This window comes from Desmodus rotundus, chromosome 1 (assembly GCF_022682495.2).
Source record: "Desmodus rotundus isolate HL8 chromosome 1, HLdesRot8A.1, whole genome shotgun sequence".
NCBI lineage: Eukaryota > Metazoa > Chordata > Mammalia > Chiroptera > Phyllostomidae > Desmodus > Desmodus rotundus.
Window position 1 is genome coordinate 88,329,847 of NC_071387.1, and position 26,080 is coordinate 88,355,926.

The 26,080-nt window shown below is 41.0% G+C and overlaps 1 protein-coding gene and 1 non-coding gene across 2 annotated transcripts in view; one reads left to right on the plus strand and one right to left on the minus strand.

Moving 5' to 3' along the window:
- The window catches only part of DNAH3 (dynein axonemal heavy chain 3), a 239,369-nt gene that overhangs the window by 36,625 nt on the left and 176,664 nt on the right, over positions 1-26,080 (minus strand). Inside the window, exons 41-51 of the mRNA XM_024560497.3 lie at positions 22,435-22,538; positions 19,814-20,108; positions 17,544-17,723; positions 14,604-14,727; positions 14,357-14,513; positions 13,990-14,133; positions 12,392-13,058; positions 10,994-11,159; positions 8,357-8,573; positions 6,020-6,202; positions 81-279 (exon numbers count right to left, since the gene is read on the minus strand). Of these exons, the coding sequence (XP_024416265.2) occupies positions 81-279; positions 6,020-6,202; positions 8,357-8,573; positions 10,994-11,159; positions 12,392-13,058; positions 13,990-14,133; positions 14,357-14,513; positions 14,604-14,727; positions 17,544-17,723; positions 19,814-20,108; positions 22,435-22,538 (2,436 nt within the window). The remainder of the gene's footprint in view (positions 1-80; positions 280-6,019; positions 6,203-8,356; positions 8,574-10,993; positions 11,160-12,391; positions 13,059-13,989; positions 14,134-14,356; positions 14,514-14,603; positions 14,728-17,543; positions 17,724-19,813; positions 20,109-22,434; positions 22,539-26,080) is intronic.
- On the plus strand, positions 1,424-1,550 carry LOC112304913 (small nucleolar RNA SNORA25). The gene has a single exon (XR_002974794.1). It is a non-coding gene; the product is annotated as a small nucleolar RNA SNORA25 (small nucleolar RNA).

Genomic DNA, 26,080 nt, shown 5'->3' on the forward strand with positions numbered 1-26,080 from the left:
GGGACTTGGGTACCCTTCCTGCCAGGGAAGAGCAGCCATGCAGTCCTCTGGGGAGCGGGGAGGGTGCTGAAGGGGGTTACCACTGCCGCTGGGGTCTGGCTTCCTCTCTGGTCTCAGCCCTTTCATGACACAGATGCTCTCCATGACCAGCTTGACAGGGCCTGGGGGGTTCTGCATTGACTTCACCAGTGAGATGTCCGCGGGGTTCAGGGTGTCAAGTGCAGCAAGTGCAGCCTCCAATGCTGGCATTGCCTCTGCCAGGTCCCCCTCACATTCATTCTGTGGGCAGCACAGAGACAAAAGGGGTGAGTGCCAGTGCCTGGAGAAAGCTGGGGGAGTGGGCAGAGGCATCATCCTGATGTCCATTCTTCCAGGAAGCTGCCCCAACTTGGAGATCTGTGCGCAGGAAGGTCTGAATGGCCCTTGGGGGCTGCAGCTTGGATGTCTTGGACATTTAAGAATTTACCTGGTTTGTGATCTTAAAAGAAATAATGAAGTCCTTGTTTTCTAAAACTAATTTCCAAGAGATATATGCAGTAGGTGACTTCACACCCATTGATCAAGGATGGGTTAAGAGATGAAGGAAGAAGCTTAAGGGTGAGTGACAGTTGGGAAAAGAATCAGGGCAAATTTAGGGAAGAATAAGGTATGAGGAATAGGGGAAGGTCAGAGATGAGGTGAGGGTCCAGATGTATTGCAGTTCAGTGATAGGAAAGGGTAGAGTCTGGAATGGGGTGAAGCTTGGGTCCCCCTCACATTCATTCTGTGAGCAGCACAGAGACAAAAGGGGTGAGCGCCAGTGGAATTTAAGGCCAGAGTTTAAGAATGAAGAACAGGGATAGAGGTTGGAGCTGGGTAGTAAAGTCTAGGAGGAGGCAGTATATGTTTTTTCCATTATTTCTTCACTTAAACACAAAATTAACACAATGAAAATATTATTCAGCCACAAAAAATGAAGTACTGATTCATGTAATAACACAGATAAGCCTTGAAAACATTATGCTAAGTGACAGAAGCCACACTCAAAATTTCACCTGCCACATGACTTTATTTACCTGAGATATGCAGGAAAAAATTCCATGAAAGCACAAAGAAGATTAGTAGTTGCTAGAAGCGGGGGAGAGAGAGGGATGGGGAATGACTGTTGATGGGTTTCCTTTTGGGATGATAAAAATGTTCTAGAATTATATAATGCTGATGGTTATACAACTCTGTGAAAATACTAAAACCCACTGAATTAAATCATTTAAAAGGGTGAATCTTTTTTTTAATTAAATTTATTGGGGTGACCTGGTTAATAGTATCATATAGATTTCAAATGTACATTTCTATGATACAAGATCTATATATTGCACTGTGTGCTTACCACAGAAAGGGTGAATCTTAATGTTATGTGAATTATATCTCAATTTTTAAAAAAGAAAGCTTATTTCAAAGAGAGCTTATGTGACCAAAACCAGGAGCTCTTAATGCTGTAACCTAAGATTTAAGTTCTCCATAGGATGTAATAGACACTTAATAGTGCTATATTTTCTTGTGGAGATATAAAATAAAAAAAAAAAGAAAGAAAGCTTAACATTATAAAACTTTTAGAACAGGAAGGGGTCTTATAGATTACTTAGAAGTCCAATTGCTAAATCCAAAACAAACAAACAAACAAAAACAAGGTCTCAGGAAGCCAAGCTCCAACCCTGGGGTCCTGGGTCCTCATGCAGTGAATCCTGTTAGTCCCCCAGCCCAAGGTGTCACCACAGCCATGAGTAATGTGAAGCTTCACAAGAGAACATCAATTCTGAAACAAAGTGGCAAGTGTTAAAGTCGATATCCTGTAGGTTTATTGTGATAGGCAAATAAGACATAGGTAGTCCCACTTTCTTATATATGTGTGTGTGCGTGTATACATGTACAGGTGTGTATCATGGATTCTTTATTTTAGGGTTTCTGCTCTTCTTAAAAACTTATAGCAATGTTTAACTTAGCTTCATTATATTCAAACAACCCTCCACCCAAAAAACAAGCCATGTTGGATATCTCCACTATAAATAATGGCTCAGCACCCAGGTGACTCGGTTTGCCCCATTTCAGTGGTAGGATGTGTACCTCAGTGGGAGGCAAGAGGAAGAACTGAAACTGGTCCCCGCTGTTTCTCACGGGCAGGTGCAGAAAGGTTTTGATGGCAGAGAACACCAAAGGCATTTGTTTAGCCACAGCTTTGGATTCTTGGTGAATTTCCACCATCCCAGGTGCCCCTCTTTCATATTATCCTGCCCCTGGTTTCATATTATCGGTAGTTCAGTGTCACTCTCTTACAACCTGCCAGACAATTAGGGGCCCATACACATTGTGTCTCCTGGTGGCCTGGTCACCTTGCTCCCTTTCTCTGGGGACAACACCTGGGTTCCAGCAAGCTTGTTTGTCAAGTGACTCAAAGATGCTAAAATTGTATGATTATCTGTCATAGTGATTCCCAATCCTGGAACTGAGGAGCATTTGGCGTGTCCTCATCATCAGGCCTCATACCCAGAGATTCTGATTCATTCAGTTTGAGTGGGGTCTGTGAATCTGTATTTTAAAACTCCAAAGGTGCCCTGGCTGGTGTAGCTCAGTGGACTGAGTGCAGGCCTGTGAACCAAAGAGTTGCTGGTTCAATTCACAGTCAGGGCATGTACCTGGGATGCAGGCCATGTCCCCAGTAGGGGGTACGAGAGAGGCAACTACACATTGATATTTCATTCCCCATCTTTCTCCCTCCCTTCTCTTTTCTCTCTAAAAATAAATAAATAAAATCTTAAAAAAAAACAAAAACTGAACCACCCTCCAAAGGTAATTCTACTTTGCAGCTGTTAAGAAAATTGGAGAAAGAAAAAAAAAAAGAAAGTCTGGTTTATACCCTTAAAATACTGAAAACAGGGCAGGAAGCTTCAATGCTCAACAGAGGAATGGCTACTTGATGGGTGAAATGCCTACATAAAATGATCATTAAAATTATTATGACATTTTGGGAAAACATTTGTGATGTGATGTTAAGAATATTAAAAAGCATGATGTGAGCCCTGGCTGGTGTGGCTCAGTGGATGAGCACTGGCCTGTGAACCAAAGGATCACTGGTTCGATTCCCAGTCAGGGCACATGCCTGGGTTGCAGGCCAGGTCCCCAGTATGGGGTATGTGAGAGGCAACCACATATTGCTGTTTCTCTCCCTCTCTATCTCCCTCCCTTTCCCTCTCTAAAAAAAAAAAAAAAAAAAAAAAAAAAAAAAAAGCATGATGTGAATTGCAACTACGCTATGACTGCAATAACATAAAACTATCCACAGGTATAGACGGGCTGGAAGGAAACTTGGAAAATTGAAAGGGTCTTCAATTTGACTTCTTAAAAATGCTTTCCTTTGTGTTATTACTGCTAAGTCATTTGTTTCTATGATTAAAAATATAATTAAAAATGAACCCTGTGACTTCGCAAGGCTGTGTGAAAGATATGAAACAGAATGCACACTGATAAAATGTAACCAGCTTTGCAGTAATTCTGGCACTGTTTATTATCCTTATTTAGGGGGAAAAAATGGTTCATTAGCTTAAAAAGAATCAACCAATTTAACCCAACTGCTGTACTTGGGAAGCCTGTGTTGGGGCCTGATTCTCTATCAGCCAGTCCCCTCATCTCCCAATGTGGACCCCATGCGGGGTGCTCTCCATGTGGGGTGTGAGGATGTTAGAGGAAATTAGCAGTCCTGGAGAAGGACTGTAGCCTGGAGAAATTCAGGAAAGGATTTGGGTCCACACAAAAGCCTCAGGGGAACTCAGAGCAAGTGCAGGTTTCTTCTTCTGCACAGTTTCTTCCCTTCATGACTCACCTCTAGGATGTCACTCCTGGTCTGGGCACAGGGCATTAGACTTCACCCTTCACAACAAAACCCAAAGTGACAATTTATTGCCCAGGAATGAGTGTGGTGGATCATTACCTTGTAAGGTTCATGCCAGCTCTTATGTCCCTCCTGCACCTGTAATCATGTTCCCTCTGACCTTATAGAGCAGAATCCTGATTGTGATGTACCCACATGTGGTGACAGACTGGCTTTATCAAACAGGCAAGTCCACTTGGTACAGTGTAAAGAACAACTGTTTGGGGGAATAGCTAATAAGGGTCATTAAGCTCTGACTATGTGCTGGACACATACTACAAGCTTTACATGTTTTCTCTTAGTATCCCCATTTTTCAGATGAGGAAACAGGGCAAATATTGAGCCCTGATGTGCCTGATTCTCGAGTAAAGCCATGAAAGAGCTGCAAATTCATGCACCTCCTGGGGCCAGGCCAGCAACACATGCATAGGACAAGGTCTGGCTGGGGCTTTGTGAACTGGGACATGCTCAGCAGCTGCAAGCCAATGCCACCCAGAAACGTAGGTCTAGTGTTGCCAGAAAGCTTGATTTTCTAAGAAAAGCTGAAACTTTACAAATATTACTTGAAGCCTCTTGGTTTTTAAAAGTTGATAATTATTCCAAAATCAAAAAACAAAACAAAACAATGTGTATGTCACAATGCGTATGTGCTCCCTAGCTGCCAGCTTGCAATTTCTGGAGTAACAGTCAGATGCAGGGGCTTTGGAATCAGAGAGAGCTCTGGGTGGAATCCTGCTTCAGTCACCTGGTAGACCATGGTTTCCTAATCTGTAAACTGGGAATGATACCACTTGCCTTGTAGGACTCAGGATTAAAAAGGTAATGCAGACCAAGTAGAGGAGACTCCAGTCTCAAGGAGGGAAGAAATTTTCTCTACCTTGTTCACTCCTGGTTCCCCACTTCTTAGAAAAGTGCCAGCACACATGGATTCAATAAATACTTGTTAAGTGAAGGAATACAGGAGAAATCACCATAGTGCTTGTAAGTAGTAGCTGTTATTATCATCATCTTGTTATAAAACAACAAATGGTTCTTGGTGTCCAGTGGTCACTGTCTTTTATGGTTCCACCTGGACTGCTGCCTGTGACACACATTTGTTGTGTGACTCTGAGACCAGGGATTAGATCCAAGGGAATCTACGAGAGGCCAGGTCTCAGGACTCATGGGAGAGAAGCCAGTCTGGAAGGCCTGTCCTTTTGGAGAAAGTGTCTGGTTATTTATCCTAGAAGCCAGACAGGCTACTTCTTGTTGAAACTCCTACTTGAAGAATGGTCAAAAGAATTTTCTATTTGCTAATTTGGAGCATAGGGACAAGTATCTTAAACTAAGTGCCATAAACCTGGGATACTAATCCCACTAACTAGCTATGTAGCTCTGGAAAGTGATTTCACCTTTAGTGAACCTCAGTGTTGCTGACTTTCAGATATTGTTACCTGTCATTCCTATTTCCAAGGTAGTTGTGATATTCCAATGGAATTGTGTAGTTGAAATTCTTTGAGAAATATATAACATTACATGAATGTAAATCAGATTTTCTTTTAATAGCTGAAAAAGTAGGAGAAGCCTGTCCCAGGACCTTCAAATGGAGAACTCTAGGTTCAACAATCTATTATTCAACAAAAATGTTTATTCCACTCCTATGACATGCCAGGCACAGTTGATCAAAACCATGATGGAGGAGAAAGAGATATCCAGTCTGGAGGAAGAACATTCCAGGCAGGAGAAAGAGCCAGTGTAAGGGTCCTGAACTGGGAAAGTGCCTTGTCTTTTGGTAGGAACATCTTGGAAGCCAGTATGGCCAGAGAAGAGTGAGTGAGGGGAAAGTTATAAGAGATGAAGTTAGATCATATTGGGTCTTGTAGGCCTTGACTCTGAGTGGGAGAAAGAATATTTGAAAAGTGACAGTGCTTCCTGGAGACAGCCAGGTGTCAGAAAGACTTGCTTATCACCTACTAGCTGTGCCCTGCTAGGAAAGCTGCCTCCCCTTTCAAGCCTCACTTTTCTCATCTGCAGGATGGGCAGGACCACACATATTCTGCAGAACTGTGTCAGCTCTAGTGAGGTAATGGGCAAACCCAGAAAGCACTGGCTCCCTCCCTTTCCTCTGGTTCTTTATACCTTGATTTCTTGAGCCACAGCGGCAGCAGCATCAGCTTCTTTCTTGTCTGCCTGCACCAGGACTTTCCTGGCATCGGCTTCTCTTGTCTCCTCTTCAATTTTCACCATCATCTTGGCAGTCTCCTCAGACGTCTGCATGAGCTGGGGTTGGAGGGCAGTCAATTCGACTTGCATGACTGCCACCTAGCAAGGAGACGGGGCTATGTCAGTACCGAAAATGTCAGTGGCAGGAGCTGAAACCATTCTCCAACCTATGACATATGCAGAAAGTGGATTTTAACATGGGATATATATGTTGGCTATAGTTTACCACTTTGATCTTTCAGTACTAAGTAACTGAGTTCACACTATATGTTGTAGTTAACAAGCACTATGCTAGGCACTAGACACATAATGATAAACATTTTAAAATTTTTTCTTTTAAAAAAAGTATTCCTTCTTGTTGAGCCTATATTCTAATAGGGGGGCAGGGAGAAGTAGACCAAAAGCAAGTTGGGGGGAAAATCTACGTTTAAAAAAATGTATTGATTTTAGAGAGAGAGGGGAAGAAGGAGAGACAGAGAGAAATAGGGAAATATCAACTTGTTGTTCCATTTATTTACACATTCATTGGTTGCTACTTGGATGTGCCCTAACCAAGAATTGAACTCACAACCTTGGCATATCGGGACAATGCTCTAACCACATGAACTATCTGGCCAGACAAAACCTGCATTTTTTTTAAGTCTGTGAAGAATACATATATGACTGAGATACCTGGGGTAGAAGGAACTTTCAAGGCCATTTTTTCCACTAGTGATGTTCTCTCAAACATTGCTGCCATGTAATTTCCTGGCCACTCTTAGAACACCTCTAATGATAGAAAGCTCATCACCTCTAAGAGAAGGTCTGCCATTTTTCAGACAACTAAATGCATTAGATTTTTCTGATGAAGAGTTGGAATTTACCACCATGCAGTTTCACCCACTGGTCCGATTCTGCTTTATAAGGCAGCTCAGACACTTATTTGAAGAGGGTTTCTAAACATTGCACCCACTGCCCCTGGCCAGCCCATGTGATAGAAGCACAGCATACCAGTCTGGTTATGAACACAGGCTCTGTAGTCATGCAAATATGACTTTCGGTTCTGACCTGACCATTTGAGACATGTACTCACTAGGCTGTGTGACTATGTGCAAGTCACCTAGTCTCTCTGAGTCTTGGTTTCTCTGAGTGAAACTTTTCTAAAACACACCAGTAGCCATGTGGTAGGGCTGAAGGAATATTAACTTGCACCTTCATTCTCTCTCTCTCTAAAAGCAAAGGACTCTGAATTGGACCCAGAAACCCCAGAAACAGAGCAATGAAGGACACCCCTTACATTGCCCCCATCCCTGTGCTATAGTGTTGGTACATTTGCTATACTCAGCAGCTGGTCAACCTACTATAAACCATTCAATTGTCTCAGATCTTTACTGGTGATGAAATTCTTGCCTTAATGTGGCTCTCATCTTAGATGGCTTGTCAAGTGGTTCCCAGCACAAATTACTTACTAATTCATATGACAGACATTTTGTACTTATTTTAGATCCTTTTATCTTCACAATAGGCCTACGAAATAAAGACGGTTATCTCCTTTTTAACAGAAGGGGAAACTGAGGCCCCAAGAGGTTCAAAGTTCTATAGCTGTAAGTTGTAGAGCTGGAATTTGAGCCAAGGGCTATCTGATTCCACAAAGCCCAGCTCTTTACTACTACCTTACCTGTCCCAGTTCCCCTGTAAAGTATCCAGGGCCAGGGCAAAGGTGAGGCAAGTGAGGCACAAAATTTAAGGGGGCACCAAAAACTAGTACCCTAGATAAATAGTATTTTATTGAAATATTTTAAGTCAAAATTAATGCAAAAAGCCCATGCTGAACAAAATATCAAATCTTGAATAAAGACAACCCCATAAGGCTGGGTTTAGACTGAAACAAGTGAGGCGAGTTCTGCAAATGCTGGGTCAGATGCTGACTTTATTTGGTGCCCTCTTTTGTTTTTTTTTTTAAAAAGATTTTATTTGTTTATTTTTAGAGAGAAGGAAAGGAAGGGAGAGAGGAAGAGAAACATCGATGTGTAAGAGATACATTGATTGGTTGCCTCTTGCACACTCCCAACTGGGGACCTGGCCTGCAACCCAGGCATGTGCCCTGACTGGAAATTGAACTGGTGACCTTTGGGTTCACAGGCTTGCATTCAATCCACTGAGCCACACCAGCCAGAGCTTGGGGGCCTCTTGAATGTTGCACCTGAACAAATGGTTCACTGCATCCCCTAGTCCTGGACCTCTTTGTCCCTGATCTACTTTGGCAGTTCTCACCTGTGAAGCTGCAAAGTTGAGTTTCTGCAGGCCTGTCAGATAGCGGTTCCTCATGATATCAACCTCTTGCCTCTTGCTATTCAAGAGTGTCTTGAAGGTTAGGATCATTTCAAGATAGGAGGTGGGGGTGACATAATTATATCTGCGAAGCGTGTTGTAATAATTGAGGGACAGCTCCTTCACACTCTCCTGGAAATATTTGCACATGGAGATGATCCTGCCAAGGGCACAAGGGTGGTTAGGCTGGCCCAGAGATATCTAGCACAACTTTGGTTACAGACATGAGGGTATAAGAAGGCACACTTAGTGTGGCCCACTGGAATCCTAAATTCTCCAAAGCAGGTCAACAGAGTCCCAAGAAGGTATACCAGGTCTGTCCAGAAGGTATCCAGCCATGTCATATGAAAAATGGAGACATTTGTTAAAGAAGATACAAGATACAACAAACATTATACATAAGACAATGTAGCCTCAGTCCCCTTCAATGTAGGCACCTTGGGATCTCACACAATTCTCCCAATTGCCATCAGCTGCCCCATCTTATTTTCCTGAACCTCACTGATTGTCTGAAATCTCTTCCCTTTCAAAGGTGATTTTAGTTTTGGGAAAAGCCAGAAGCCACAGTGCACCAAATCTGGGCTGTAGGGGGCTAAATCACCTGGATAGTTTAATGTTTTGCCAAAAAAACTCTACATGAGACATGATGCATGAGCAGGCATGTTGTTTTGATGAAGCTGCTAATCACCAGTTGCCCATAGCTGCAGCCTTCTGAATCATCCGAATAGTTTCTGCAAAGGAATGTTCAAGATTAATGCAAAATTTGATGCAGATTTGTCACTCTACTTGCTCAGTCATTTTGAATGCAATGGCTACACAGTACACATGCTTACTCAATGGCATCTACTGACCCCACTGAGTAGTACAGTGAAGTTGTTGTTCATGCACGCACATTCCAGTCCACTCTCCTTGACTGCCAGGTTACATCTTTGTTGCGCAAATGGTTCTTGTTATATTAACAATGGCTGGACTTTTTCTGGGCAGACCTTGTATATTCTTACTAGAATGATATTCAATCAAGTATTTTCTCTCTGTGGTCACTTCGGTGAATTCTCAGTGTTAAGCAGGAGTTCTTACCCTCTGAAGATCTGATGAAGGCTGTGAACTTTGCAAAATTGTGCTTTAAATATGTAAAGTAAAATAGGATTTTAAATGAAAACAATTATGTTGAAATAGAGTTTTCAAAATATTTTAAAAACCAATTTGTCTTATAGTTATATAGGTGCTTTTTATCAATGCATTAAATTGGGGTCAACTTTTTCTGGAAAGGGCCGGAGAGTAAATTTGTTCAATTTTGTGGGCCACATGGTCTCTGTAGCAACTACTCAGTTCTGCCATTATAGTGTGAAAAAAGGGCCATGGTTCCAATAAAAATTTATTTACAAAAAATAGGCTATGAACTGGACTTGTTCCATGAATCATAGTTTGCTGAATACTACATTAAATAAAATTGGGCAGCAAGCCTAAAAGCTACCACAGTTTTGAAGGAAATGATACATTGAGGTATCTGTAATGACTAAATGAGTTATGGAAAAAAACAAGCAAACAAATATGATTTTCATTGGTAACAAAGTCACAGGTCCTGCTAATCCTACTGAGTTTATTGCCTATATTCATCATTGAAGGAAATGTAAAATACCAGCTGGATGTCAGTGAGAGTGAAGACGCAATTTTTTCCCTATTCACATTCACTGACCCTCTGAATTCTATTCATGGGCCTATAGACCCAGGTTAAGGGTCTTCTGGCCTACAGAACAAAGTTCAAAGTTCTTAAGGCAAAACCTAAAGCCATGAACATTTGGAACCCTGCCTACTTCTTCATTTTTCTTCATTCATTCATTCATTTAATAAGCAGTCCCAGGCATCTGCTAGGCACTAAGGATACAGAGGCAGACAAGGCAGATGACATTGACCCAGCCTTCATGGGGCACCTAGGGAGATTGACATTGTCACCTCTTTCCTTATTCTAGCTTTTTATTTTGGTTTTTGTGTATCTGTGCTTTATATGTCAAAGAGTTTTTTTTTTTCTTTTTTATTATTACATTTTTAAAAATCCTTGCCAGAAGGTTTTTTAAAATTGATTTTAGAATGGGGGGCAGGGAAAGAGAAAGAGAGACATCGATGTGAGAGAGAACCATCAATTGGCCTCCTGTACATGCCTTGACCAGGGATCGAACACACAACCTTTTGGTATACCTGACAATACTCCAACTAACTGAGTCACCTAGCCAGGGCTTATTTACCCTCACAAGAATCCATTTTCCTCCCTTTGGCAGTGACAGTGATATTGCCCTGTTGAGAATGACAGCTCCAAGACTACTGAAATAACTATATTATTATATTCAGGTTCTCACTGCTATGATAACAGTACATCTCCATGATAATTCTGAGCAACAAAATTTTATTCTTTTTCAGAAAAGTATTTTATTTATTAAATATTTAACTAAGTGTGATTTAAAAGTATAAGATTTTTTTATACCTAAATTGAGAAATCTTAAAACAACAACAAGAATGGAGCCAATATCTGGATTTTCAATTTGGAATGTATGGTTGGGGTACTAAAACACAGGTGACACTTACTCTATCCGAATATTGTCATCAAGTTCCACATCTTCCAGAAATTTGTTAGCTACCAACTCCAGGGCATCTGTGGGCCAGGACTGGAACCAATCAATTGTACAGCAATTGATGAGTGAAGGGAACATCCTCAGGCGGTTCCGAAAGGCATCCCCAACTGGACTCATGGCTAATGAGAAACAGACCTTGTTAGATCCTTTTTTTCAAGGAGGCCAAAGGAAGCAGGCAGGTCTTACTAAAGATTCTGGTGGGGTGGGATGGTCATGTTTTTTATTGGTACCCCAGGCCTATAACTGGGAATAGTCATAATGAGTGCCTGGGAAGCAGGTGGAGTCATGGGATATTTTTATGAAGTTCTGTGATGAGAATTCAGTGATTGATCTCCCATACCCATTATTACTGCTTCCAGATCATTTGAGTTATGCCAGAGTGCTATGAGCCCTTTGATCCACTTGCTCTATTTGTGCTCACTCAGACATAAGGGAGAAATGGATGCCTTATGTATAACTATTTATAAAAGTATGGGGGGGCATCAGCTTGTTTCTGACCCTCTCCAACCATGAATTTTGTGGGTTTTACCCCAAATGTTATTCACATTTATTAAGTCTCAGTGTGATATGGAAAGCGTGAGGCACAGGCAGATTTGTGAGAAGGTCAGTGTGGTTAAAAAAGAGAGAAGGGAGAGGTTTGGTTTGAGATGGGAGTGGAGTGGATATGAGGACAGTCTGGCAAGTAACCTTTTAAAAACATAGGCTTTTAAAAATAGAAATTTGGGTCTTCATTCTAATAGGAAGCAATTTAAATGATTTAATTTGTGTGCATGTGTATGTGTATGTGTTTGTATACCCACAATGATCATATTTGCAATACATGAGGAAAAACCCATCCTGGCTCAGTGGAACAGAAAGGTCTGGAATGGACAAGAGTGGACATAGAAAGAATAGTTAGAAGGTTGCAGAAGCAAGGTCTGGTAACAGTGGCTTAGCCAATGTGAAGGTGGTGGGGATGGAGATAAATGGGTAAATATGACAGAGAAAGAAGGCAGAAATTCACATGGCATGCTACCAAGAGAAAGTGTTAAACACAACCCCTAGGTTTCTGGATAGATTGGAAGTGACATTCACAGGGAGATCTCCAGATGTTTTGTGAGGCCAACAGAGTAATGTAGTAAAAGAAATAAGAGAGTTCAGAGGAGAATTCAGAGAATTAGGAGGGTAGAACAGGTTTAAAATAGTTGTTCAGAAGAGTGAAAGTTTCCATAGAAATTCTAGGTACTGATTCCTGGGCCTAGACCTTGGTTGGATCAATCCTTATACCATTGTAAGAAGATTGGGCTTAGGGCACTTAGAGACTCTGAAATACCCAGAGGAAAAAGGGAAACTGGTTTTGCTTCTTTCTTACCAAGGACAATGTGAAGGTTCTTTTTCACTCTCTCAATAAAGAAGTTATACATAGAAAGAGGAGTGATTTCAATCTTCTCTCCTGCTGTTCTGGCTGCTATTTGCATCTTCTCCACAAGGTCAGCCTTCTCATCAGCAGGGAAGATGTTGGGCACATCGCCTGTGTTCAGAAGCATGTTGATGTCCTCAACAAATGACTCATCCTTGATCTGGTTATCAGCAAAAAGGAATACGGTACTCTTGGTGGCCACGCCGACCTGCAGCATGATCTTTTTCAGATCCTCCCGCCAGTCGTTGCTTGAGTAGTTCTTAGTGATCTCGATCTGGTACAGCTCATACACATTCATGAATGTGGACAGTTTGCTGGCACTCTGCCGTCCACTGCCCCCAATGCCCACCAGGAGCAAGTGGCCTTTGTCCTGCTTCAGGACCCTGCAGATCCTGGAGATGTGCTCAATGGCAAACCTGAACATGACCAAGGACATGGGGGCCTTGCTGATGTTGTTGAACTCTTCTAGGTAGTACTCCATGACCACCATGAGCTGTTTCAGGTCAGTGATCTCATCGTAGATTTTTTGTTCACTTTCTGGTTTGAAGTAATCTCCAAAAAAGAGGCTATGGATATTATCATCAGTGATCTTTCCAGTGGGTGATAGGTGGATTAGGACCTGTGGAAAAGGTAAGGCTTAGCCAGGCATTCAGCTATGGTCCAGCTAGGATGGCAGTGGGAGGTGCAGAGGAAGGGAATAGGAAGTGAGCTTGTTTCCTCTGAGCACATTCTTCAAAGTCATGGTTCATTAACAGTTTAAAAGACAAAATGAACCATGATATGTGGATCTAATGGTTATAATGACTATGATGAAAGGACATTTGAGAAAGGTGTGTAAAAATGAGGGTCATGCTGCTTGCTAAATGGTTAAAACATAAGTGGTTAGACTGTAAGATTCCCCAGAGGAGGTGGTCAAAGGATGGCGCCATTTTTTAAGGTACTTGCTCTTTTACCAAATAGAGGTACAGGTGGTAGTCCTGGTCCCCACTCTGTGCCTAGAGTAGGAATGTTTTTGATGTTTCCTCCTCCTGGTGTTATAACCCAGTAGTGCTTCTGCACTTGGTCTCTGGCTGCAATATGAAACACTTTTGCAGTTTTTCTATGGAGAAATCACAGCTTCTTAAAAATAGAGGTAGAATCACATGATTCTTAAAACAACTTTTCTTACATCAAATGAGAAAGAGAAAATATTTATGGATGAAAAACCATGATAATCTTTCACTTGGGCTTTTTCAGGGCCTCAATCAAGTCATGAAAATTCTTGAACCATTTCTCAATTCACAAATTAGTTTGACCCTGAAAATGTATAAACAATAACATCATATAGCAAATTACCTTGAATTGTTCAAAATTTATATGTTACCAGGGAAGTGAAGCAAAATTGGGCCTAGTATATCACCAAATCAAGTGACTCATTGACTCAATATTGTTACTTGAGATTCAGAGAGCAGAGTTCAGTCTGACCAGGAAGGGCACCTGAATTCTGAGACTAACATGGTCAAATATTTGGGACCATTTATGAGGCCAAATGATCATAGGTTCTGGCTGACCTTCTCCATGGTCTGTTTGAAGCAATTAGAGGTGGTTTCCTTCATCATGTTGAAGAAGACCTGTCTGTCCTCATCATCAATCAGACGGTCATAGAAGACCCGATAAATTTCATGGATCCAAAGCCGGATAAGTTTTTCTACATCCTGAAAATTCAGAGTTGATTATTTGAATGATTTTAAGAGTGTGCTTGAGGTGATAATTCTCATATAGTTTCCAAATCCTATAGTTGATGTAAGAATGTAACAAGATAATGCTTATAAAATGTTTAGAACAATTCCTAGTATAGAGTCAATGTTTAATAAAAGTTAGCTATTTCTGTTAGTATAATGGTAAATGATCTTAGTAATAGAAATGACAGTGGCTGACCTGTAGGTGGGTGTGAGGGCAGAGCAGCACCCCTTGGATCACCCGTGAGAAGTCCCGCAGGTTAAAGACATAATGTGACTTGGAGGGAGTTGGCAAGAAATTCTCTACTGCAGCTTTATAAATTGCCATAGTAGCCTGTACCAGCATCTTTCCATACCTTGGGAAGAAGAAGAAGGTAGACCAGTCAAGGAGGGGCCAGCACTGACGACCCCAAGCCAATACCCTGGAACACACAGGAACCTCTTACCTTAAGAACATCACGTCAAACCCTTTCTTAAAGTGCCAGTCAGCAATTGAAGTAAAAATCTTTGTTAAAATGTCATCCTCAAAGGCGTTGATGGAAATGATATTTAGGTGGCGAGTGAATCGTCCTGGAAAAAATGTACACACACACACACACACATACTTTTACTTCCTGGGCCTAATGAGTCTGGGACACAGGAATTAGATTTCCCTCTGTTAGAAAGTGAACATTAGTTCTAGCTCTGCTGTCCAATGTGACTATTTCAACTTAAATTAATTAATAATAAATAGCATTAAAAACTGATTTTCTCAGTCTCACTAGTCACATTTCAAGTGATCAAGGGTAACATGTGGCAAGTTGCTATTGTACTGTGTAGGATAGACATAGAACATCCCCCATAATTGCAGAAGTTCTGGTAACAGTGCTAGTGTAGCACTCAAGTTTGTTTTTAAAAAATAAAGGCAATATCTGATCATTGTAAAATCATCAAAATTCAGAAAAGCTTTTACAGAAAGTGAGCATAGCCTTTCACTTACATCCTACATACCAAATCCATTCTCCATCCCCCCCAAATTAACTGCTATTAATTTGATATCCTAAGGATATCTACATATCTACATGTTTACATCTATCGAATGTTAGATAGTTATATATTGGGTTGGCCAAAAAGTTCGTTTAGCTTTTTCTGTAAAATAAAAGTCACATTTTTTATTTCACCAATAATTTGATTGATTTGAATTGTTTTCAGTAGGTTGGCTATCTCCTATGTGGTATAATGTTGATTGTTCTCAATTAATGTCTCAATTTGATTGTTATCAACTTCAGCTGGTCTACCCAACTGTGGAGCACCGTCTAGCAAGAAATCTCCAGCACAAAACTTCTCAAACCACTTTTGACATATTTGATCAGTCACAGCACCTTCTCCATAAACTGCACAAATATATTTTGCATTTCAGTTGTGTTTTCACCTTTCTTGAAATAATAAAGCATAATATGCCAAAAATGTTGTGTATTTTCATCCATCTTCAATCCTAAAATGGCTATACAAAAATTCACCAATTTTGGTAACTATTTTTAATACATATGATTTACTTTATTTTTACTTTATTTTTATATTTTACTGATAATGCTATTACAGTTGTCCCATTTTCTCTCCTTTATTCCCCTCTGGTCTCCTTCCTGTAACTGTTGGTTCCCTGTACATTTTCCTTTATTCCACTTTTCATAGTCTTCACTTTTTCCTCTATTTTGTGACCATACTAAATTAATTCTGTGAGCATCCTGATTACCAGTGTTTTGAACTGTATATCTGAGATTGGCTATCTCTTCATTGCTTAGTTGTATTTTTTCTGGAGCTTTGATCTGCTCTTGCATTTGGGCCATATTTTTTTGTCTTGGTGAGCCTTAGGTATTTGCCAGGGCAGGACAACCCTTGTCACTGAGTTGTGGCACTTTATGTGGGGAAGGGGTCTAAAAGGGAACAATGCCACTTGCTCAGATCTCTGCCAGCTTTCAGTCACTTCCATGGCTACCCACAATCAGTTTGGGCCCTTTGGGTGCTGCTTCCTGGGTGGGTGGTTTTGTGTACGTTCTAGGGCCCTGTGGGTCTCTCCAATGACCTCTTCTGTGAGGCTGACAGTATCTCCCGCCACCTCAACCCTCACAGGTTTTTTTCAGTCAGAGGTTTTGAGGCTTTATTTCCCCATGCTGGAACCCTGGGTTGCGTGGTCTGTCTTGCTTCCCAGTTGATCCTCCCAGTTTATCTGCATGCAAATGTGGGAATACCTGCTCCACCAGCTGCTGCCTTGACCTCCCCGGTCCTCCAGCTGCCATATTTCTGCGAGTCCTCTCCACCCAGCTGCCCAGCTCCACCTCTCCTACTGGTCTGGATGAATGTTTCTTCTTTAACTCCTTGGTTGTCAGACTTCCATACAGTTTGATTTTCTGTCAGTTCTAGTTGGTTTTTGTTTTTAAATTTGTTGTTGTCCTTCTTTTGGTTGTGTGAGGAGGTCAGTGTATCTACCTACACCTCCATCTTAGCCAGAAGTCTCCAATTCTGATAACTTTTTAAAAATGTACACTGATATGACAGCTGTCACATTACAATCTAATAAAATTGTTTTGAATGAAGTTAAACACCCCTAAGTGCTACGAGCCATGTTATGGGAAAAAAAAAACCCCAAACCCCTAAGTAGGGGTTTTTGATCACCCTTTTTCTTTTTCTTTAATATTCAGTATTTTACTACTGTATGTCTTCGGAATGATTGTTTTTGAGTCTGTATTCTTAGGAACACAGTGTACCAAATAAAATCACCCTGCCCATTCTTTTCTTTTACAGATGAGAAGGCTAAATGCCAGAGGGGACAACAAGGTCACAAATCTTAACTCTGGAAATGGTACTAAGATTCTTTTGTAAGGCTGTGTTTGACGCATTTCAGAATAAAAATGCAGGTCTTAGATGGATCAAGTTGTATCTGAAGCAAAACAACATATATTCCTGAACTATTAGATGATAAATGATGTAGGATGGGATCTTATTTTTTTATTATTATTATTATTATTACTATTATTATTATTAGGCTACTTTGGGTTAGTTGTTCTCTCTTTAGCCATATGAAGAATTATAACAAACACAACAGGTGAATCTGTCATGCACCCTTAGTGGAGAACACCTGATTTAGCCTCCCTCCTGGAACTCTTCTGGCCATCTGAACTCTCCTTTTCATCTGAGACTCTGTTCCTCTTTTCATCCTATTTCCACAACTTCCAACATGAAGTCTTCCAATGCCACTCCATGGAGCTAGCCCAAACCACTCTGGCTATAGCCTAAACATACTTTTCTCCACCCTCCATCAGGACAGAGTACCTGCACCAACCCTCCATCCATTAAGGTGGTCCAGCTCTGCTGGGGGCTAAGGAGGAATGAACTTTTCTTTCACGTACCAGTAATGTCATTCCTTCCTCCCCCAGGGGGTCCCATGGCTGTCATAAGCAGCACATCCACGATGTCTAGCTTGGTTGTGTCTTTCTTGTCAAACCAATAACCGTGGTCAATCCATTGTCTCAGGAGCTCAATGGGGGGCTGGGCCCCATACACCTCTTTGGCTGGCATGTTGAGGTCATCTGGGGAAGAAGACAGGGCCGCACATGGTGAGTTTTTGGGATCCTCTGCTTTCACAGGAAGCAACAGATTACTATTCCCTCCATGGGGGAGTGCATACCCAGTTGTTCCACCCCCAAGTCAGGCAGGGCTCAGCTACTGGATGTTCTGACCCTATAAGAAGAGGTTTTCTTGAGTTCTGCCCATTATGACTCTAAGGTTGCATGGATTGGCATTAACAGATATTTAACTTTTTTTCCATTCCCTCAAACAAAATATATTGATTGTCTTCTGTGTACTAGATATTTTGTTAATTTCTGGGGATATAATTTCTGGGGGTATGTAAGGAAGACAGTCATACTTCCAGCTGACAGGGTATTTAATTTGACCAGCAAGTATTAGTTGAACTCCAGTGTTTGTGGAGCAAGGATCTGGACTAGGGCTTTTGTGGAGCAAAACCAAAATGGCAAGAATAGATGATAATTTTCTCAAGGCCAGGAACCAACTTTCCCCAAGAGCACAACAGTCTGTGCACAAAGAAGGCATTCATTAAAGTGGAAGCTCTTTTAATTTTTCTCCAACAAAATACTAATTGAATGCCCAGCTTGTGTCGGGTAACATTTTAGGAGTTCTACATATATTATCTCATCTGATCCAAATAATGACTTGTAAGGAAAATAGCATTATCTTTATGTTAGAAGTGAGGAACTGAGGGTCATGGGAGTTAAGTCACAATATGCATAGGGTTAAAAAGTAAGATTTGAACCCAGATCTGTTTGACTGAAAAGCTTAAACTGTTTTTAAAAACTTTTTAATTGAATTTATATGGATGACATTGGTTAATAAAAATATATAGGCTTCAGGTGCACAATTCTATAATACATCATCCGTATATTGCATTGCATGTTCACCACCCAAACTGCTTTTGGATATACCATTAAAATAGGAAGAAAAAAACAGGTTGGAAGAAAGAAGAAAGGAAGAAAGAGAAATGGAAAATAAGATAAAACATGATCCTTGACTTTAAAGAGCTGGTGTTAGCTGGCAAGGATATAAATTCATATAAATATTCATTATTAATATGTGAATTTGAAAGACAATGAAATAGCTCATAAGGGTGGGGCACTACTATATCTAAATGAGAACTCTTGTGGAAAATGTATTTGGCACCAAGAAACCTGGGTTTGGCTTACAGCTCCAGAATTTTCCAGATGGTTCACTCTGAATAGGGATTATAACATTCTCGAGCCTCAATGAACTGACTAATAAAATGATAATGATGGTAATAACCTCACAGGGTTGTGAGGCTCAACTGAGATAAATGAGGAAGTGCTTTGCAAACAGGTAAAATCCTGGGAAACATCAATGTGTTTATTTCACTAATATTTATTTGGTAGCTATTGGGTTTCTTTATTTACTGATAACATATTTATCTGACAAAAAATGGAATAAGGATCTCATCACAGTGTATGTTGCTTTTGAAGATGTACGAGGGCAAACACCACAATCCTCTTCTGGAACTGCATCTCACTGTGAGGTAAACTTGCCTGACCCAAGGGCTCAGCTTTACCTCAGGAGACACTGGAAGCCTAGCTCAGGCACAAAGGCCTGGACCAGGCCTTACTTTTATTTTTATTTTATTTTATTTTATTTTTTAATTGTTGTTCAAGTACAGCGGTCTCCATTTCCCCCACACCACTCCCCCCCACCCCAGCTACCCCCACCTCCCAACTTCGATCCTACCCCCCTTTCGCTTTGTCCATGTGTCCTTTATACTTGTTCCTTGATGACCCTTCCCACTAATACCCCCAATGTCCACTCCCACCTCCCCTCTGGTTACTGTCTTACTTTTAAAATATGGCATGTAGTCCCTGGTCAACAAATACTTGGTAATGAAAAAATGAGACAAAAGAAAAGGCAAAATTGAAGAAGGAAGAAAAGAAGGAGGGAGGAAAAGAAGAGGGGAAGGAAAGAATACTAAATTATGTTAACCAGAAATATTTTATCTCTCAGAGAGAGAAAAAGGACTGTACAGTGGCCCTACAAAGGGAGGTTCTGGTTTGCTGCAGCCTATAGTAGAAGAATCTGGTTGAGATCCAGGCCAATGCCGTACCCACAAATACCACTGCCTTCTTCCCTATGGGAGGCCCAAAGAGGCCCTTCCGCCGTCGATCCAGCTTGGACATGATGATATCCTGGGTCTGACTGGCTGAGGTTCTGGCAGAAAAATTGATAAAGTTGGGCAGGTAGGTATTTTTGGGAAGGCGAAGAAGGAAGTTGTTGGTGATGACTGATTTGCCGGTGCCTGTGGGTCCCACGAATAGCATTGGAATATCATGGTTCAGATAAGTTTTCAAGAAGAATGACTGCCGGGCTGTCTCCATTGTGGGGATGATGAGTTCTGAGACCTGTATCACAAAGACATGGAAGAGCTTTGGCACTGGGCCCAAGGAGGCTGGGTCTTGGCATTCACAAGATTCAGCTCAATACTTACTTTCTATTAAGTTCCATCTCTTATCTTTTTTACCTTGAGTAAAATTGCTCCAGGGGCCTCAGTTTATTAATCTGTAAAATGGGGTAATAATGGCACCTAGTTCATTGTACTGGTTTAAGGATTAAATGAGATCATGCATCTAAAGATGCATTATTGTCCCTGCTTTGTAGATGAGGAAACTGAAGCCAAGACCTCTTCTGCAACTTGACCAAGTAATACAGCAAGTAAATGCAAATGCAAGGATTTGAATCTCAACTTGTCTGATTCCAAAGTCTATATTCTTAACTACTCAACTGTTATATTATAAACACCAGTTACAGTAAGAATGGGTCTATAGCTGCTGCCCTCTAAGACCATTGCTATGAACCCTCCTTCATATTCTTGACTGAGAGGGGTTAGGTGTGACCCTCAATCCCCATTCCCTGTGCTTGTTCCTGACCTGCTTTTATCAACATCCAAATTCTTTGTTCTAAGATCTACCCCTCATAACCCCTTTTCCAATATGGGGATTGCAAGACTCTTCCTGGCATTCAGACCCCAATTGTACTCTAAGGGCTTGCTCTTGGGCTCCTGGAATCCCTGTTACTTTGGGTAGAACACTTTACCTTAATTTGCCTTCTCTGAACCCAAACGCTTTCATCAGGCATTTGGTCCCTCCATGGGGGTAGAGGAAAGGGCAGGAAGATGTATATCTTGTGTTGAAGTCTTCTTATATGTCTGGGCTAGAAGAGGCTAGGGAACATAGGGCCACTCTGCTGCACCACTCCAGGAAGCACCATCACACTGTGTTTTATGCACATGGTGACAACTCAACGTGTGCAATATGGTGGCTCTGTGTGTGCTTGCACACAAAGCTCAGCTTCTTTGGTAAGTAACTTGATCAAAGGAAAAAGGTCATACAGGGCAAGGGAATTGCAGTGGAGAGGAAAAGAATTAACAGATGTTGAGCTAAGGATGTTTTGCCTATATTATCCCTTGTAGCCTTCCCAGTAACCTTCTAAGGCAGGTATGTTGTTATTAGTTCAGTTTTTCAGATGGACAGAAACTGATGCTGGAAGACTGCTTCTAACTTGTCTAAAGCTACATAGCCAGTAAGTGATCCTGAATGCAGAACCAGGTGCCAGATGCTCATTTTGCTACTAAGACAGGGAATTTAAAGCAATTTGGGTTTCATAGATTTTTATTGTCAGGGACTAAGACAATTGTTTGACAAGGTAAAAATTTGCAGCAGAACTGAAAATATTTTCTGCATTAAGCTCTTTTATTTGCATGAATTCAGCAAGATTTGAAACCCCTGGAGTTCAGGTGACTAAGTTCCTTAAGGAAAATTAAAGTTTAGGATCTCAGTGCTGGGGGGGTGTTCTTCATAACAATCAGGCCCCCAGGGTATGCCATGAACTTAACACCAGCAGCTATGTTCTGCCTGCTATCTGACTTGGCTGTCAATAGTCCCACTTTCCCATCTACTGCCTATATTCCACCCAGGACCTGAACAATCTGCCATCACCCAGAAAGATAAATTATATCCACCAGATACTACACAGAGCTTTAAAAGCGCATACCCAGAAAAATGTTCCATGAGGAAATGAGTAAGAATTGTCAGTGAACCATCATCTGCTAAGCAGAAAACCTATTAATCAGAACCTGTTTTACTTAGAATTCTAATCAAGGAAATCTTTCTCTGGGGATTTTTTAAAAAAGGCAAGATCCTTTCTGGCTGAGATATCTGAGAGATAGAATAATGACCACTTGGCATTATTGATAATGATAATAATCAGAACAGCAACCACTATTGATCTAGCACATAGTATGTGCCATGTATTCATGTATTTTGTCTTCAATTCTTGCAACCATCATTTAAACATTTTTTCTCTTATTTTTCCTTCCTTTTTATTTAATTTATTGGGGTGACACTGATTAACAAAATTATACAGGTTTCAAGTGCACAATTCTATAACACATCATCTGTACATGGTAGTATGTTCACTACCCCAAGTCAAGTCTCCTTTTTTCCCTTTATTTTGTAGTTGAGTAAACTGAGGCAGAGGGTGAAGGCTGAGTAAGAAATCTAGGTCTCTCTGATTCTAAAGCCCATGCTTTTGAAGGCTCAGCCTTTGTTTGAAACTTTTTCTAAAGAAGTTCTTTAAAATGCTAACACAGAACTGGTGTTAATTCTTTTACCTTGGAGGATTCAGGTCATTTTGGAAATCAAAGTTCCATGGCCTATCCCTCTCTTTTACCTTTGCATTAATTGGGATATTTTCCTCTTCTTTGGTGATATACTCTGTCCATGTATACCAATATCCACCTCCTTGTTTGAGGAAATAAAAGTCATAGATGCTTCCTGGATGCAGAGAAACAGAACAAGTCATCAGCACAACCAGGTTTACATTTCACAGCTGAGGTATTTAACTAATTTAGCTAGAAGCATCTGAAACGTATAACTACCAGTACTGGCACAGTTGTGGTGAAACTTATACACTGTTAGTAACTGCATAAACTGGAACAACATCTTTTAAAGGGTAATGACTTCATTATTTGCATAAAAATAATAGGTTCCATGTATACAAATGCATTAATTTTAATAATGTAAACAGGGAGTATTGAAAAGAACAACAAAAAAGAAAGCAATGAGTCACTCTAAACCTTACATCCAGAAAAAACTTTTTTTAGAGACAGAGAGAAGAAGGGAGAGAAAGAGAGAAACATTAATTTGTTGTTGCACTTGTTTATGTATTCATTGATGGATTCTTATACGTGCCCTGATCAGGGATCGAACCTGCAACCTTGATGTATTGGGATGACACTCTAACTAACTGAACTACCTGGGCAGGGCCAGAAATAACTTTTGATGAAAATCCTTCTAGCCTTCTAAATACACAAACACATTGGAGGTGGAAGGACAGATAGATGAAAGGAAGGATTTTCTAAGAATGGGGTCATCTGATGTGTTCTAGTTTAAAATAAAGACATTTAGTTTTATTTACATCCAGCAGAAGGAGTTAACATGAAAGTGAAGGACCTACTGAACTTCAGATAATCATTTCCAACCTGGTTCCTAAAGAGCAGCTTGTAAAATAATAATTTAGAGATCCAAGATGGTGGCAGACTAGGTGGAAGCTATACTAATCTCCCAGGACCAAACTGGAATTACACCTAAATTATAGAAAAATCATCCTGAATAACCAACTGAACACTAGCTGGAGAGAAGCCTTATAACCAAGGACATACAGAAGAAACCACATCACCACACAAGAATGGTAGGAAGTATGGAGGCATGAGAGGGCTGACTGGGCTCCCATGGGCAACAGCTTAAGTTCTGGCTGGATACTTCAGTGATTGAGGAACTCCCTCTGAGAAGTATGGGGTCTAAACCTCAAGCTGGGCTCCCTAGCATAGAGCACCAGAACCAGAAAAGGAACCCCAATAACATCCAGCTGTGAAAAGCAGTGGAGTTTCTGTCTGCCAGGGAGAAATGGCTAGAGATGCAGAGATCTTTTTAAAGGGCCACTGCACAAATTTTTGTTTGCAGCCACTTACACTTGGCTTCAGTGGAGGGAGGGCAGAGTGGACTAGAGCCATGTGAGGACAGCCTGAGGTTGGTTGCTTTGGGGAGAGATTTGAAGGGTCAGCCTCCAGGATTCCTGTGCTGAGTCATTCCCAATAGAGTCGAACCATCTTATTCAGGCAGAGCACTCCCCTCCATGAGGCATCAGCCCGGGGAGATGCAATAGTCCCACCCACAGAAATCCCTCTTGCTCCACTCTGTGGAGCTTAAGCTGGGCTGTAGAAAAGTACAGCTGGAGGATATTTCAGTGTTTAAGATTAACAGAAAGCCTGCAAGTAAAAGAGGCTCTATGGGAACTCTGACACTTTAGCTGACACCCCCTAGAGACCAGTGATGGTACAAAACTGGCCTTGGTGCATAGTCTGCTTCCTTCTACACACACCCAGGCCCAGCAGTGGGAGCCAAAAGCTGTGTATCACTGATAGCTCCAAAGAAGTTGCCCAGGACCAGAGTCTTTGCAGATCTATCAAACAAAAAGAGGCAGCCAAATGGGAAATAGGCCCCAATAAAAGAACAAGAGAATTCTCCAGAATAACTAAATGATGGAGAAAAGCAATTTATCCAATACAGAGTTTAGAGTAATGATTATAAGGATACTCAACAACATGAAAAAAAGACAGAGAAACCAAAAAGAGGACCAGTCAGAAATAAAGAATGCAATATCTGAAATAAATAATACATCAAAAGTAATAAACAGTAGGTTAGATGAAGCAGAGGATCAAATCAGTAATTTGGGTTTATTATTATTATTATTATTATTTTGCTTTCTGATATTAAGGGAAAAAGTTCACAAAATTGGGTGACTGTATTACAGGAACAAAACCAGATCAAAGACATGAAAAGAAAAAGTCACCACTTATACTGAAACATAATAGTGTTAAGAATTCAGGTACTCTGTAGAGTTATTACCAGATAGTAAAGATATTTCTACTTGGATCTTTTAAATTTGAAAGGGACACATTAAAAACCTGAGGTTACAAGGGACCACAGTATGAGCCAGAAGAAATTTGGAAGATAAAGTAGAAAAAAAGCACCCAGGCAAAGCAGCAAAAAGAAAAGAATAATTTAAAAAGCTTAGGAGAGTTTAAGAAACCTTTGTGACAACATGAAGTATAACAACATCCACATAACAACTTCCTTACCTCAGAAGGAAAGGAGAGTGAGCAAGGGATAGAGAACCTATTTAAAGAAATAATGACCCAAACTTCCCTAATCTGGGGAAGGAAAAAGACATTCAAGTTGAGGAAGCACAGGGAGTCCCAAGCAAGATGAAGCCAAAAAGACCCACACCAAGACACATAGCAATTAAAATGGCAAAGCTTAAAGACAAGGAAAGAATCTTAAAAGCCTCAAGAGAAAAGCAGGTAGTTACCTACAAAGGAGCTCCAATTACACTGTCATCTGATTTCTCAACAGAAACAATTCAGGCCAATAAGGATTAGCATGAAATATTCAAGGTGATGTAAAGCAAAGACCTACAAGCAAGACAACTTTACCCAGCAAGGCTATCATTTAAAATTGAAGGAGATAATTATCAGAAAATAGAGCGGTATGGAAGTCCAGCAACCAAAGGGTTAAAGAAGTCACATTCATCCAGATGGTTGGGAGGGGCAGAAACACAGAGATGCAGAGATGTGGAAGAGGTGGCCCCACAACTATGTGTGGTGGATAAAAATCAGAAGGAATACCTCAGGAGTGAGGGATCTTAGTCCCACACCAGACCACTAGAGCAGGCTATCGGTGCCAGGATGATAAGTCCCCATACCTTCTGGCTGAAAAAAGCCAGTGGGGGTTGGGGTAATGGAAGAAACCTCAGGAGTCTCAGGCATTTCCTCTTAAAGGGTTTGAAACAGACTTAGGACTTACACAGATTCACTCCCTGTGGGTTCCAGCACTGGGGCAGCAGTTAGAGGGGTACTAGCGGCACATGGAAGAAACTGAAGTGTCTGGAATCAGAGTGAATGCTGGGGGACAGTTTCCTCCCAGACAAAACCACAGACACCAGGCAGCAGCCATTGTCCCTTTTCTGAGCCCTTCCCCACACAGAGCCACAGAGTAGAGACAACACGTCAGACACTCTATCAAAAGAGTTCATGCAAGTTGCCTGACCTTAGTGATTACCTAAGGCTCCACCCATCCAACTTATGGGTGCACTATTTTACAATAGGCCATGCTACTAAGACAGGGAATTAAAGCAGCTCCACCTAATACATATAAACAAGCACAGGAAAGCTTCCAAAATGAGGAGACAAAGAAATATGGCCCAAATGAAGGAACAGAACAAAACTTCAGAAAAAGAACTAAACAAAATGGAGATA